At 47.9% G+C, this 15,566-nt stretch overlaps 1 protein-coding gene across 2 annotated transcripts; it reads right to left on the reverse strand.

Annotated features, from left to right (window-relative positions):
- Positions 1-150: 150 nt before the first annotated feature.
- Positions 151-13,326, reverse strand: Prss54 (serine protease 54). Of its 2 annotated transcripts, none has more exons than XM_075977923.1 (5): positions 13,263-13,326; positions 11,145-11,322; positions 4,178-4,436; positions 3,310-3,438; positions 151-878 (listed from the first exon to the last, which is right to left on the reverse strand). In XM_075977923.1, exons 1-5 carry the CDS (start codon positions 13,324-13,326, stop codon positions 348-350), a joined length of 1,161 nt encoding a protein of 386 aa, XP_075834038.1. In that variant the 3' UTR covers positions 151-347. The 2 variants fall into 2 exon arrangements, with proteins under 2 accessions (XP_075834038.1, XP_075834040.1); XM_075977925.1 differs by having other exon boundaries at positions 4,178-4,432; positions 11,141-11,322.
- Between the last annotated feature and the right edge of the window lie 2,240 nt (positions 13,327-15,566).

The raw sequence follows: 15,566 nt of genomic DNA on the forward strand, positions 1-15,566 counted from the left end.
CCCTCCCCTGTCACTACCAAGCCACATCTAAATGGTCACCAGCAGGGCCACATCTACCCGTGGGAACATCTTCCCAGCCTGGCCCCTGGAGCCATAACACTGAAAGAACCACAGGGCACTCTAACGGTTTGATACTTGTTAGCCCACGTTTAGTTCACAAGCGTAAACGAAGTGACCTTCCCACATATGGGAGTGGGACAGAGGAGGGAGAGCCAGCCCAGTGATGCTGTGGGGCCTGCCTGTGGTCGCCCAAGTGGCACCTATCAAAAGCGGACTCCAGAACAGTACCGTAGACGCCTAGCCCCGTGCACTCCGAGCTTCTTGTCTGTGGGGAGGTTAGCTGCTAACTAGACACCGCTGCCCAAGAAAACAAGCACGAGGGACATCAAGATCCTTTCTTGGGGCCAACACAGCCTGCTCTGGCCAGCTACAACCCCTTCTCCCTCCGCCTCCCCCCCATAGTAGTCGTAGTACATGGGTTGAATAGCCACTTTTGCAGGCCAGCCTGATTCCTGAAGACCGTTTGCCCCGACGTTCTGCCCATTGTCTGTTGACTTGTCGTACGCAGTGGACAATTTTGGTCTTTGGGAGTGGGTTTGGGGCCGTTCAGTATGGCTGTGTACAGAATACGCATTCTTTGTCAGGGCAATATTTGATTCGTCAAAAAGGAACTCAGGGGGCAACTTCTCCCAGGACTGGAGCGAGGACAGGGAAGGGCCAGCCTTCCTCGCCTGGGCCATGATCCAGTCACTGTAGTCTTCCACACTGGTATACAGAAACAGGCCAGGGCACGAGTCGCCTCCATAGGTCATGATTCCTTTGAGGACCCAGAGATTCAGCTTCTTCACTTGGCACATCACAGGGCTTCCTGGTTCCCCCTGCAATAAAGGACAGGGGGCTTAGGTTTGAGAAAACCTTCTTTTTCTGTAGACGCCAGAGGTCTGTTTTAGAAGGATTTGTATTGATTCTCTCTGGAAACGGGCAAATTATAGGCTACCATTTCAAATTTAGACAGCCACCACCAACCACACCATGGGGACACTAGTGTCTCCTCTCTCCCTCTCTCCTCTCCCTCTTTCCTGTTTGCTTGTTTGAGACCTGCTCACAGATGACCGTGAACTCTGACCCCCCCCCTCCACTCCACCTCCTCATGCTGGGAGTCCAGACTTGCTACCACAACTGCTTTTTTTTAATGCAGAGCTGGGGATCAAATCCCTGAAGCCAGGGCTTTATTCAAGGCAAGCACTCACCAACTGAGCTACCTCCCCAGTCCAATTTTTCTTTGCATTATGCAAATTATTTGTGGCCTTGGCCAGATTGCCTGTAACGTCCCGGCTAGTTTTTCACTTCTTGGTTTTTGCTAGCACTCTGATCTGGGGCTGTTCTGGGTCTACAGCTTCCTAACCCACTACCCAGCCACTAGTTACTCCTGCTCACCAGCCCCGCCCATCCTGCTGCCTTCCCATTTTCCTGAGTTGTCCCCTGGGTCTCAGGCGTTCTGCACACACCTTAACTCACGCAAGGTTAGAGAAGGCAGAGGCTTAGCACTCCGGGCTGGATTTGGAACCAGCGCAGGTGACCTGATCCCTTAGCGCCTGTGACACACGCAGCGCTGGTGCTGGGCACGCAGGGTTCGCTCAGTCAAGTATTAGCTATGGCTGTCTCGAGGGCTTATAAAGGCACTAACTTTTCTGTATGGAGTTGAGGGAATGCAGAAAGTCCCAAGATTCATTCCACCCCAGACCCCCCCTTTTCAAGCGCCAAACCTCCACTCATACCTCCGTGGTCCATCTGGGTCCGAGATAGGGGAGGACTATTCACCCTCCTTGATTGTATGGCCCCCTCAACTGGAAAAGCCAGGCAAGCTGGCCAACGATACATTGCTCTTGCTGTTTGGACTGAGCGAGCAGTGTGGCAAGTGATAACAGCGAACCGTTTGCACAAATTCAAGGATGAGAAGCAGAGAGGCAAGGGTTGACCTTATCAGCCCCTTCTCATCTGCAGACCCGGGAATGGCCTGCCTGGCGTGTCCCCTCCCTGGATACCTCCCCTTGCTCAGGACGTGCGGGTAGAGCAGAGGTGAGGGTGAAGGGGGGAGGAAGGGGTGACTGAAAGCATGGCAGAGCTGAGGCATGTGCTTTCTGCAAAGACACTGTCATGCCTGGGTGGTGAGAAGGCGAACGCAGGTTCCTGGGCAACGCAATGTGTGTGCTACTCTGTGCTGCTCACCGCAGGGAAAGGGCAGCACAGCAGCCCTGTGTTTTCTTTTCTTTTCTTTTCTTTTTTTTTCTGTAGTCTGCTGTGTCACCTCACTCGGCCAGTCGGCAGAGGGTTGAAATGTTGTTTAGAGTTCTGGCTGGTCACTTGGGTTTGCTGAACGGCCATTGTCCATGACGCACTCAGGCTGCTTGGGGTATAGTGAAGAAGGGTATAGTCTCCACCCTTTCCTGGGTCCCACCCCAAGCTGATCATCTTTGTGCTCGAGGAGGAAAATGGATGGGATTTAGGACACACAGTTTGATGTTTCTGACACAGTTGTGGGTACAGATGACCCATCAAATGGTTTTGCTACTAACCTCAGGCACAGAATAAGCTCGGGTTTTTTTTTTCTTTTGTCCCTGCCCCCACTTCTTCCCCACCTGACAGAGCTGTGATTTCTGGTCTCTGAAGTAAAGGGATCAGAGGCTACCAACCCAGGGCCTTCGAGGCAGCTCTGTCTTACCTCCTGGTGTCAGGGGCAGCTACCACACTGAGGGGCCCCTTTCACCGAGTGGTCCTCTCCCTTGACATCTCACAGAACCTCTAAGGGTTGTAAAAACTAAAAGGGGAAAAGTAAGGAGCAGCTCTACTGGGCCCGAGGGACCCGTTAGTCCCATTCTGCCTGAGAAGTGCGGTGTTCAGGATCCAGACACCAGAGCCCATTTCCACGAGAGGCAGCTTTCCAAACACTGAAGTCACCAATAGATATTTCATGAGCAGAATTCAGTTCAAAAGCTAAGGGTTAGTGGCTCAGGATGGCTTGGGATACAGTACACGCTGAACCAGAGTGAGGGCGAGAAAGCTTGGATACTGAGAGTCACGTGGGCTCAGGAGGCTGGCGGGGACACACAGCAGACTAGCGGTATCAAGTGACAACACTGTAGGGTTTAAGTACTTTCTGTCAACTGTTATTCCTACCAGAGACATGGACCTGCGGCACTGGCCCTACCATTCATTCCCCATTCTGTAAGGAAGAGCTCCCAAGACCCCTTGGTGCAACCAATGATCAATGATTACTTTCAAGAGCTGGCTTCTACTGTGTCTTCTTACCAGGCAAACTTTGTATTCCTTATTTGCGTGACTGGCACATTCTGTATTCTGGTCTCTTTGTAAAGGACACAGGTCAATGTCTTCCACGGAGATTCTCCTCAGGATACTCATTGTCATGTGATTTCCTGTCTGGACCATGCAACAGAGAGCCCAAGAATTACTAACAAGAAGGCAGTCCTGAGTCAACCCACCAGCAACTCGCATATCCAACCAGGAATCAACAGAAAATGTCCCTATACATCCCTTTTACCCATAGAAATCAGAACTCGTGTCTGAGTTTTTACTGGAAACTATCTTTGCTTTGAATTGAAATCTGTAAGCAGGCAGAGAACAATTTACCCCTCCTTCACACTTAAAGAATGTACATTTTCGCCGGGAGGTGGTGGTACACACCTTTAATCCCAGCACTCGGGAGGCAGAGGCAGTTGGATCTCTGTGAGTTTGAGGCCAGCCTGGTCTACAAGAGCTAGTTCCAAGACAGGCTCCAAAGCTACAGAGAAACTCTGTCTCAAAACACCAAAATAATAATAATAATAATAATAATAATACATTCTCTTGTTTCATTCTTGTCCGAGAATGGCAGGAAATGGGTGGCTTAGGTAAGAATGTGTTCAGCCGTAGTCCCCTTACTCCTCCCAGTGCTTGTTAGGCAGCATGCTGCCTGTATACTTCCTGGATATAGAACTAAAAAAAAAAATGGCCCGTGGAATATGGTACAAGAAAAGACCCCAGAAAGGCAACCACTGAGAATCAACTATAAAACCTCAAGCATTCTGAATGATTAGGATAGGCCCCAGAGAAGTTCCTCTGAGTCCCCCCTCACTGCCAGCACACACACAGCCTCCTCTAGGAGAAAGAATGCATTAACTGCAGATGTGGGGTTCCATCCTGCCACCCAGCAGTTTCTCAAGGTTGGTGGTTTCTGTAGCTTTTTGTCCAGGAAGCAGATGGCCTGGACCATGTCATCGAAATGTATGGCAGATTCGGTCCTCAGGAGGGCTATGTCATTGCTCCTGGAGCTGTTAATGAAGTTCTCATGGGGGATGATGATGCTGACTGAGTACTCTGTGTGATCAACCTTTCTGGGGTCCATGTTGGCTATACCGACAACAGCAATGACCTTCTTCCTAGAGAGACAGACAGCAAAGGGCCTTTGAGAAGTCGAGGCAGTGACGAAGCTTCACACTTCCCTCATTCCTCATTTTTTATGTTTTTCATTTTCAACCTGGCATTCTCATCCAACTCAATCCCTGGGTATTTTGTCTTTGTTTTTAACGTGTGTGTGTGTGTGTGTGTGTGTGTGTGTGTGTGTGTGCATGCGTGAACACACATGTGTATGTGTGTGTGAATGTGTCCCATGTGTGCCTGCCAGAGTCAGAATGTATTGGATTCCTTAGAGTTGGAGTTAGTAATGGTTGTGAGATCCTCGATGGTGCTGGGAACTGAACTTGGACTCTCTGGAACAGCAAGAAGCGCTCTAACTGCTGAGCCATCTCTCCAGCCTCCAATTCAGTTTTTACTCAAACCTTTGAACTCAGTCTCCAGGGAATCTCTTCTGAATTTCTAGATTTGTGTTCTCCCTTGTGAGCCCGATCTCTTGGGGGATTCTTCTGTTCTGATAACCATTTATCTTACCATGCAAAAATCATCTGTTCACATGTTCTTGGGTGACTTTTCTGTATGAATAGTTTTTTGTTGTTGTTGTTTTTTTTTAACATAGCTCAGTGATTAAGAGTACTACCTGCTCTTTCAAAGGTTCTGAGTTCAATTCCCAACAACCACATGGCTGCTCACAACTGTCTGTAATGAGAGCTAGTGCCCTCTTGAGGAAGAGACCAGGTCAGCCATCTTCATCAACCTAGACCATGAAACCCAGTACGAACAAGTTCAACAGAACTGCCATATATGGACTTCCCATACATGCTTCAGAATTGGCAGGGCATGTATTTCTTCTTCTTCTTCTTTTTTTTTTTTTTTGTTTTTTTGTTTTTCGAGACAGGGTTTCTCTGTGGTTTTGGAGCCTGTCCTGGAGCTAGCTCTTGTAGACCAGGCTGGTCTCGAACTCACAGAGATCCTCCTGCCTCTGCCTCCCGAGTGCTGGTATTAAAGGCGTGCGCCACCACCGCCCGGCTGGCAGGGCATGTATTTCATTCATTCATTTCATTTCAATACAAAATATGTACTCATGACTCTCACTCACTGTCTTAGCACTTAACATCATTTTTTTGTTGTTGTTGTTTTGGTTTGTTTTTGTTTTTCAAGATGGGGTTTCCCGTTTAACAGTCCTGGCTGTCCTGGAACTCATTTTGTATACCTGGCTGGTCTCAGATTCACAAAGATCCGCATGCCTCTGCCTCCCGAGTGCTGGGATTAAAAGTTGCCGCCACCACTGCCCAGTCTCTTGGTGCAGCGTCTCGCCTCACATACTCTGTGAGTGCGTTTGGGGAGGACATGGCTTTACAGAGGCGGGATTAAGTTGGGTGTTCTCTACCTCTCCCCTCGGGACTCACCCAAGAAACAATATGAATGTAAGGCAGATGCATACACCCTAAAACCATAAAGAGGACTCAGCACTCTGCCATCTGAGCAAGGGCTGGTGCACCCAGCAAAAGACAACCGGGAGTGGCAGGTGACACCTGCTGCCGCTGAGCTCAGCAGCAGCCCAGTGAGAAGGCTCTCAGCAGAAAGGCAGATAAGAAAGCAAGTCCTCTTCCAGCAGGAGGAGAATGGAAAACAATGAAAGACTTAGAAAGTGGGCCAGGAACAGTGACCAATGAGACAGAAGTCAGCTGAGTTGTCTTATGTGTCTGCTTTCATTTTCTTCTGTATGTGTGCAGGGTGTGCATGTGTGTGCACGTGCGTGTGCACATGTGTGGAGGCCTGAAGTTGATGCTGGGAAGCATCCTCAACTGGTCCTTCACTTTCTTCATCGAGGCGTGGGCTCAAGCCCAGAGCCCACACACAGTCTCCCTAGGCGAGAAGAGTTAGGTCAGGCCCAGCTGTGTGGAGCTGGTGAGGGAACAATCTGCACTTCGCCTCAGGAGCGTACAGACCTGCTTCATCTTACTCTCCCCACCCCAGGCTATTGTCAGTCCTGGCACTGATGAAACCCAGCTGGAGCCAGGATGCAGGGGTAAATGCGGCTGTCACCCACACCAGAGCGGGGAGAAGAGAGAGTGGATCGCTGGTCACAGATGGGAGGATCCGCAGAGCTGGACATCCAGTCCAACGAAGATGAACTCTTTCTAAGGTTGAACAAACACTTCATTGTCTAAGCCATGAAAGTCATGAAAATGAATGAGGGTAATGGCGGAAGCTGGGATCGCAGGGGTGAGCCGGGCATCTCCCGGGTAGATAAGCATTCTTAGCCATACTGCTTAAAATTGGAATCGCCTCAGACATATTTAATACCAGGGTGGTGGTGGGAGGGGCAGAATGATGCCTACAGAGTCTTCCATGGACAAGAAATGTGAGTCATAAATAGGACAAGAATTGGGAGTGAGGGGGTTCTACAGAAATATCTTGCCATAATCTCAAAAAATGGGACCACAGTTGGTAGTAAGGCCTTTATTTTTGTATTTGGAGGTAGAAGTACCTAAAGCCTGATCCAGTAGGACCAGTGCCCCCTTCCCTTAAAAAAAACTTTTCTTCTTTTCATATGTATTGTATATGTGGGGTGTGTGGGTGTGTGTGTGTGTGTGTGTGTGTGTGTGTGTGTAGGATTGAGGTTGATGTCAGGAATCTTCCACGTCTCTCTTCTGTCTTACTCTCACACAGAGAAAAGTAGCCATGTGAACACACACCTAGAAGGCTTCTGCCCATACATCCAGAAGGCAGCAAACCTGCTGACCCTCTAACCTTGGACTCTCTGGGCTAAATCATCTAGTTTATGGTATTGTGTTATGGAAACCTAAGCTGACTAGGGGAGAGAGAATTCCGTGTTAGTAGATATAAGAATCAATATAGAAAGATATATAGACATCCACAAACACATTATGCATTTAAAAAAATCCAAGAAGATGATGGCAGGCCATGGCACAAGGGGAAGAATCTAGTGACTGAGGGGATGGTTTCCCTACCTGACTTTGTTTCTTTGTGGATATTCAACAATATACATGGATTTCTACTTAAAAATGTAAATTCTGGCTCTTATAGAGACAGTGTTGAGACACACTCTGAATGGTGTTTAACACACCATTGTAGGCTTTCCCACAATACAGTCTCTTACAAAACTAGGCTGTCTTGAACTCCTGGCCGCAGGATTGTTTCCTTTTAAACCAAGAAAGTTAGGAAAGCACCAAAATCTGCATGTGGTATTGTGCCCTGTCAGACTCTGGGGTGCTCGTGCTGTAAGACCTGAAGTCCCTATGAGCGAGTCTAAAATAAAGCACGCCAGCAGAGCTTATGGTGGCTCCATGTATACTGAGTATGTCCATGGAAGATCAGGCACACTCCCTCCCTCATTGAGGAGCAAAAGGTTGTTGTGAAACGGTTAAAGGCCAAGCACAGAGTCAGAAAGTGAAATAACTGTGGAGTTTTTTAAATAATAAAAGTCAAGGCTCTGTACACACACACACAAATCCTGACCAGTGTGAGGGTCAAGGGTGGACCATGAACAACAGAAGGTAATGAGAGCAGACTGAGCAAAATATAATGATACACATGCTTGAAAACACTGTCATAAAGTAGACGTCTATGGTACTCCGGTATCAGGAATGGGTTACATCTTACTGAGTCTACTGGCCAAAGGGTTCCCATGGAATCTCCCTGATGTCACAGACTATTTGCCAAGGCTGTCAGTTGCTCTCTCTCCACAATGGTAAGACCCTGTTGCTGAAATCATCATGTCATTGATCACAGAGAAGTTGATGTGGTGCCTGACTAGAAGTTTCAATCTTACTGACTAGTGTTCATGGCTTTGGAAGGCACTCTGCAGACTCCGGAGGGAAAAGGTAACCATCAGTATCAGCCAGTTATAAACCCTGACCTACAACAGCAACCTGCCTGCAAAATATAATGCTGCAATAGTGGCACAGATATCATGGGAGTAACCAACCACTTTAGGGTTGCTGAATTTAAGGCCCATTCCATGAGCTATTTCCCATGCCATACAAAGTGGCCAAGAACCTGAGACTAGATAAGTCATGGGCCTAGGGGGAAACCTAGTATAACTATTCTGCTAAAGGAACATAGCAATAAAATGACTCTTGATGGCATATTCATAGATCTTGATCAACATGTGTCTTGATCAACACATCAGAGAAGTTTTTTCTTGTAGTAGGTGAGAGTTAAGACAGAGACCCACAACTGGACAATGTGCAGAGAATAAGAGACTTAGGAACACTCACTCCCAAATGGGGTGTGTTCATTAACCCCCTCCTCTCAAGGCTCAGGGATCTATGAGGGAGAGGGAGACAGAAAGATTCAATAGTGATATTTTATTTATGTTTTAATAAATAAAGTTTACCTAAAGATCAAAAGGGCAACGTTAAGCCACTAAAGATCAGGGAGAGGTGACATGCACCTTTAATCCCAGGATTTGGGAGACAGGGGCAGAAGGATCTCTGTGAATTCAAGGCCACCTGGGCTACACAAGATCAATGTAGAAACAAATTCAGGTGGTAGTGGCCTACACCTTCAATCCCAGTAGTAGAGGAAACATAAAATGAGAGGAAAGAGAGGCTTAGTTCGCTTAGTCTGTGGTAGCTCATCCTTGATAGAAGAAAGACTTCTCTAGTGGCTTGGATGCTTTGCTTTTCTGGTTTTTGAGTTGAACCCCAATTTCTGTCTCTGGGTTTTCATTATTTGTACTACAAGATTGTAAGAGTCAGAGATAATGGATGACTCCAAGGAACCAGTGTCTTCCAGATACAACAGGACAGGAGCACATACGAAGTCACAGAGACCGTGACATCACACACAAGACTTGTGCAGGTTCCAGCCAGCCAGGATCCCAGAGAGGGGGGAGTAGACACAGAAAATCCAAGGTTAGAGTGTCAGCAGGCTTGTTTCCTTCTGGACTTACAGCCCTAACCAAACCCTAACAATTGGTACCTGCTGGCAAAGGGGAAATCAGTGTATCAACCACACTCCAGGAAAGGCCCCATGCCCAGGAGTAGTTAGCCAACACAAAACCAGCTCAGTGATAATTTTGTGGACTTTCGTTTTCATTTTGTTTTGGTTGGCATTTTTTTTATCTTATTGATCTTTTGCTTGTTTGTTTTGATTTTTGTTTTTGAAAGAAAGAACAAAGTTGAGTAGGTAGAGAGGTGGAGAGGAGTTGGAGGAAGGGGGAAAACATGATTAAAATATATTTTACAAATAATAGTTAATAAAAAATAAAATGCCATAGGAAGTCTATTATTTTATATGCATACTAGAAGAAGAATAAATTTAAAAATACACAAAGCAAGTCTTAAAAATTCAGCAGCTAAAGAATATTCTATCAGGAGTTTACATTATAATTTCTTTAGCTGATTAAACTATTCTTTCAGGCTGGGGAGACAGCTCGGTGGATAAAGTACTCACTATGCAAGCATGAGGACCGGGGTTTGGATCCCTAGGATCCACATAAAAGCTAAGAGTCCTGCCTGCTACTCTAGCACACAAGAGGCAGAGATAGGAAACTCTGGGCAAAACCCAGCCAAATCAGTGAGCTTCGGGTCGGGTGAAAAACCCTGCACCAGTAAAGTAGAGAGCAATGGGGGAAGATATCCAATGTCATCCCAACACATGCACACATAAACATCACACGCATGTGCACATTACACATGCACACGCAAAACCATCACAGGCTTTGTCTTTCACATCTACTATAGGAGAAATTAAGCAAGAATGTGCAATACATCTGGCTGTCAGGGTGATGACATCACAAAGCTGAAACTTTCCATCCTTTCTCCATCTATGCAATGGATAGCATACTCTTTCACATGCAGCGTGCATAAGAAATTATATTATCATGCTAGTCTATGATAACTGAAAATTCACTTTTATTTGGCTGGTTTTTTGTTTTGTTTGTGTTTGTTTTTGAGGCAGAGTCTCATGTAGCCAACTGGCTTTAAACTCAACATATAGCTAAGGATGAAGAAATTTTAATTCTTGACCCTTCTGCCTTCACCTTCCAAGTAGTGGGCTCCCAGGCCTGTGCCAAAAATCCCCCTTAGATGTTTACTTTTATATTCTAGCATTTTCTGTGTAATTAGTGAACAACTTTGTGTGGGATTTCTTCCCTAGTGGTTGAAATTATCCCATGACTGCCAATCCTCAAAAGTTAAGGTCGGCTATTGGACTAGAAGTGAAGTATTCTATAGTTTATGAAAATATTTTGGAATGTTTGCCAAATATTTCCTTTAATCATATTTATGATTTTTTCTTTCTTATCTGTACGAATTTGAGCTTATGGTATATAATTTGGAGAACACAGACAAGAACAATTGGAGGACAGAGTCATGTTCTGAGCACCCAGAGAAAAGCATCTAGAGGCATGTTTGATTTCCTTCAGCTTTTCTCTGTGCCCTTCTGTCTGTAGCAGTAACATTTACAAGGCCCAAGGAATCCTGCCGACTTCCTTAACTTATCCCGGAAGGACACCTGGTGGATAGAATTAAAGAATCTGCATCTCTGTAGTTGCGGCAAAATCCCAAGTGGACTTCCTAGATACAACAAATGACGTCTTGCTTTTTACTGGTGCCATTTCTCGGTCCTCACAGTAAAGTCCCATGAGCCACTGGTGACCTCAGGACCTTGACTCAGGAGAGTACACCCGGAGGTGAGTAGGCCCCACCAGTCCCCAGGCCTGCAGCGGACCCTCCCAGCCCTCCCTCTGGGGCACTAGCCTGTCCTGGAGAGCCGAGGCGCTGCTGAGGATCCAGAACTCGCTGAGAATGCAGCCGAATGCCAGGTGGGTGTACTCTTGGTCCTGTATGGACACCACCCAGGGGAACTCGGTGCTGCTCACGAGGTTCTCCTTGGACTTGGACTCGTCCTCGATGTTGGCTTTCTGGATGCCGCAAACTGCAGAGGGAACAAAAGTCTCACTAAGTGGCACCTGGGGGCCCGGCCATTTCCCAGCCCTCGGGACTCCTGTTTTGTGGGCTGTTTTGCTTGGGGCTGACTCTACAACCCTGTAGAGGGCTTTTGTTCCCTCTGAACCCTTTCCAAGTGTTCCTAGACCCTGCTACTGGCACTTCGGCCTAGCGCAGTACCTCTTGGTAGGCCTTGTCTGGCATTTTTCATTCAAAAGTGGGTGGCAAAGGGATCTCTAGGCATTCTTGTCTAGGCCTTTCCTTAAGGAAAAACATCCCTGCTGCTTGCTTTCCCGGCTCTCCTCTCACAGTGTGAGGTGCAGTTTTCCAGCTTTGCGATGGCATCACCCTGACGGCCAGATGTATGCACGGATTTGTATATTCTTGGCTTTTGACCTTTTCTAGTTTCATTTCCACTACAATAGATGTGAAAGGTAAAGCCCGGGATGGGTAGCTCTAATCATCAACTTGATGCAACTTCAAATCACTTGGGAAGAGAGTTCTGTTTGTTTGTTTTTCAAAGCGATTTATTTATTTTTGTTTTATGTGCATTGGTGTTCTGTCTGCATGTATGTCTGCATAAAGGTGTCGGATCCCCTGGAACTGGAGATACAGACAGTTGTGAGCTGCCATGTGGGTGCTGGGAATTGAACCCTGGGTTCTTTGGGAAAACAACAGTGCTCTTAACCACTGAGCCATTTCTCCATCCCCGGGAAGAGAGTCTCAGAGAAGAATTATCTAGATAAAGTTGGAGTGAGAACATGTCTTAATTATACAGACTGCTGGGACAAAACTAAGGCTACTTCAGAAATGGCAACAATGACATCCCTTGTCCATGCTCTGATTTTTCTCTGGAGACATTGATGATTTGTAATATTAGCCAATCCTCCCCAAGCCACGAACCTCCATGTATGTGACAGCATTCCTTTTTCCAAAATGTTATTTGGGTGTTGGGGAAGCAGCTCAGTAGTAGAGTTCCTGCCTTGCGCCCCATTCCACTGCCAACGCCACGATGAGAAAATGTGGTCCAGACCAAGGGTTTGGTCTGGGTCTCTGCTATGGCTTAGTAGGAGAGATGTCATGTCTGTGTTTCTGAGCATCTCTTGGTCTCCTTGGCAGGTAAGAGTAGGCTGAAGAAGGTGTGGGGTCTTTGCATAGTGTGTGTGTGTGTGTTCACCCATCAAACCAAAGGCACCAAAGGTAGAGCCTACTTGAGTCATCTGTCCCCTGTTCATCTGCCTTTTTCCAAGCTGGGCGTATTAGTCCTGAGCAGCCTACAGGTCAGGGAGGAGGGGACCATAGCAGCCACTTCTGCTGCCTGAGAGCCTGAGAGACCTCTGCTGCTGTGGTACTAGCTGGTCCTCATCAGGATCACAGTTTACAGAGCCCAATGTACTCCAGGGGTGGGCAGGGTTGAGCTGAATGTAGGAGGTAGTTCTCACACTGACCCCTCTGCCCCATAGGCCATTCTGTGCCCTAAAACTTATTTTCCTATCTCACACCCTGAGAATCAGACGCACACCCATGCCCTGGGACCCTGCATGACCTAGATCCTGTCATTCACACATGCCACCCAGGACAAAATTCTGGGGATTGGCTTTCTTGCCAAGTGAGTCCCTCTCTGGGCATTAAGGGCCACTCCATTTTCCAGGGTGATGCCTCCACCCCACTCACCCCACGGAAGGCCTTGGGAAGGGAACAAGGGCCACTCCATTTTCGGGGATGGTGCCCCCACCCCACCCCACCCCACCCACCTCACGGAATGCCTTGGGAAGGGAGCAAGGGCCACTCCAGTTTCGGGGATGGTGCCCCCACCCCACCCCACCCCACCCACCTCACGGAATGCCTTGGGAAGGGAGCAAGGGCCACTCCATTTTCCAGGATGGTGCCCCCACCCCACCCACCCCATGGAATGCCCTGCACACTCACTGGCAGATGACGAGTGGGCCATGTACAGCAGCAGGACCAGCACCAACCCTCTCATCTCTGCCATCCCCAGAGAGAAACGCAGCGAGCACCATGGGCAGCTGGGGAAGACAGAAGACTCGTGACTCCATCACCTTCCCACACCCGGAGGGGGCGGTTCCCATTGAAGAAGCCACCAAAGGTCCCCAGATGAGGCAGACTGACCTGTCACATCCCCAGCTCTGGGTTCTGTGCAGACAAAGGCGGGAAGCGGCTGTCTGGCTCCAATGCTTGGCTTGCGGTTTGTGAGCTGGCCCAAGGAGAAACGGTAGTCTGCTTTCTCCAGTTTCCTCCACAGAGCAGCCTGGGGTCTGGGGTCTGGCTGTGCTATAGTGACTTGGTTCTCTAAAGAGGGTTGGCTTTTGATTTGTGGAATTCAACCCCTGCTTTAACTGTATAGCCAGAAAACACTGCTAGAAAAAAAAAAAGACAGGGTTTTGGTGGGCGCTCCCCTGGGATTAGTGTCTTACAGGGGTCTCACCCTCCCTATTAGAACTCACATCAAGTCTTGCTGGGATGTCTTCACTAGTGACAGTCTCAGCATTTAGCTCAGTTTATTCATATAGCCACCCTAGATACAGGCGCTCTCATAATCCCCGTTTTACAGACTCAGAAACTGACACTCAGAGACTCCGAGGAACAGGCCCAAAGTCACACAACAACTAAGCAGTGAACCTGGAAGGTGAGCTCAAAACTCTCTGAGCCTCTAAGCCAGTGGCGGCTTCATGTCACATCCTGGCCTCAAACCGTGCATCATGACCTAAGAAAACCGTGTGCACAGTTCTAAGTCACCATGTTCCTTTTGCTCTTAGCATGGTGCTGCGAGTCCTTCCCTGAACTGTTCCTACTAACGAAGAAACGAACTCACTGTGGCCTTATGCAGGAGAGCTCTGCAATGGAGTTTCTTCTGCGCCTTGGGAAGAATGTTCCATTGTGGCATCATGGTTACCACGGCATCTCTCAGCAAACATTTGGATTTAAGAGAAACAGGGTGAAACCTGGCCTCGATGAGGTTCTTCTGGAAGATGCTTTCTGGGTATGGCTACAAAGCCTCCCCTGTGCAAGATGACAAGGTCCTTGGTTGGAGCCACGGCTACCTCCCGCCCATCACCTGCCTCCACTTAGACAAGCTGCCTTACAGACCGAGTGCGTCTCCAGTCCCTCATACTGCCAGGTTGGTTTCTTGGAGATGGAGCCTAGTTTTCTTCCTCCATGATCTCAGCTTGTGGGTCCAAGATAATCTACTGGATAGTCCTAGGAAACCATGTAGCCTGGTGGGTTCTGCTCTGCAGTTGCTGAGAGAAGGCTTGGTTCCTACAACTGCTAGGACTGGATGAGAATTGACAACATCATCGTAAGATAGAAAAAGAGAGGGCTGGCAGCCTGCTGGCATGGGCTCTCAGGAGAGATTCACTTGGTGGGCAACAGTGACCATAGAGAGGTTTGGGGAAATGGAATGGGAATCTAAGAAGTGGTGACTGTCTCCTACTCATCCCTGATGTCCTCTGGGGAGGGGGTTTGGACATGAAGACTGATCTGTCCATAGTTTGCTGCTGAAAGACCTCGGGACATTTCCTGGGCATTTTCTCATTTCCCTGGAAGAACAAAGGAAATGCTCCCCAGAGAAGGACACGATGGCCCAGATTGGTCACTTCCCCAGTCATCCACCTGGGGGTTGGCAGGGGAAGAGTGAACCCAGATGCTCCCAGCCCAGAGATGGTGAGCCAACTCCGTGAGTTTCCCTGCCAGGCTATGACTGCTTCTATCAGGGGCAGGAGCAGAGACAGGAAATGGGACTCTCAAGGGGGCAGGGACTGTTAAGTGACCTTTTCTTGAGGAGTCTGTTTCTATTCACCCCAAACAGAGAGCCTAACAGCAGCCAGAAGAAAGGATTTCATCCAAGTCTAGCCTGGTGAGCCAGCGAGTTTGGGGGTTACTCAAAGGAGGAGAGTAGAGCAGTTACTTGTCAAACCATGAACTTTAATCAAAAGCAGAACTTTTTTGGAAAAGTCCGATACTTTTGAGGGAAATCTCATTGATTCCTCTTTGATTATGTTTCTGAAGCCAAGAGGCCACGGATCACCCCAAAGATGAGGTGTTTGGGAAATGGAGTCTGTTATTTCCTTTACTCTCCACTATATCTGATAAAAGAAAATAATAATTGCTGACCTAGCAAATAATCAGCTCTTTAGTGCCATACTCATAGAAGACAACACTAATCTAACACCGCACCCTTACCCCAACCTGAACTCCCTCCATAGACTACTC

Source organism: Microtus pennsylvanicus, chromosome 6, assembly GCF_037038515.1.
Source record: "Microtus pennsylvanicus isolate mMicPen1 chromosome 6, mMicPen1.hap1, whole genome shotgun sequence".
NCBI classification, from domain to species: domain Eukaryota; kingdom Metazoa; phylum Chordata; class Mammalia; order Rodentia; family Cricetidae; genus Microtus; species Microtus pennsylvanicus.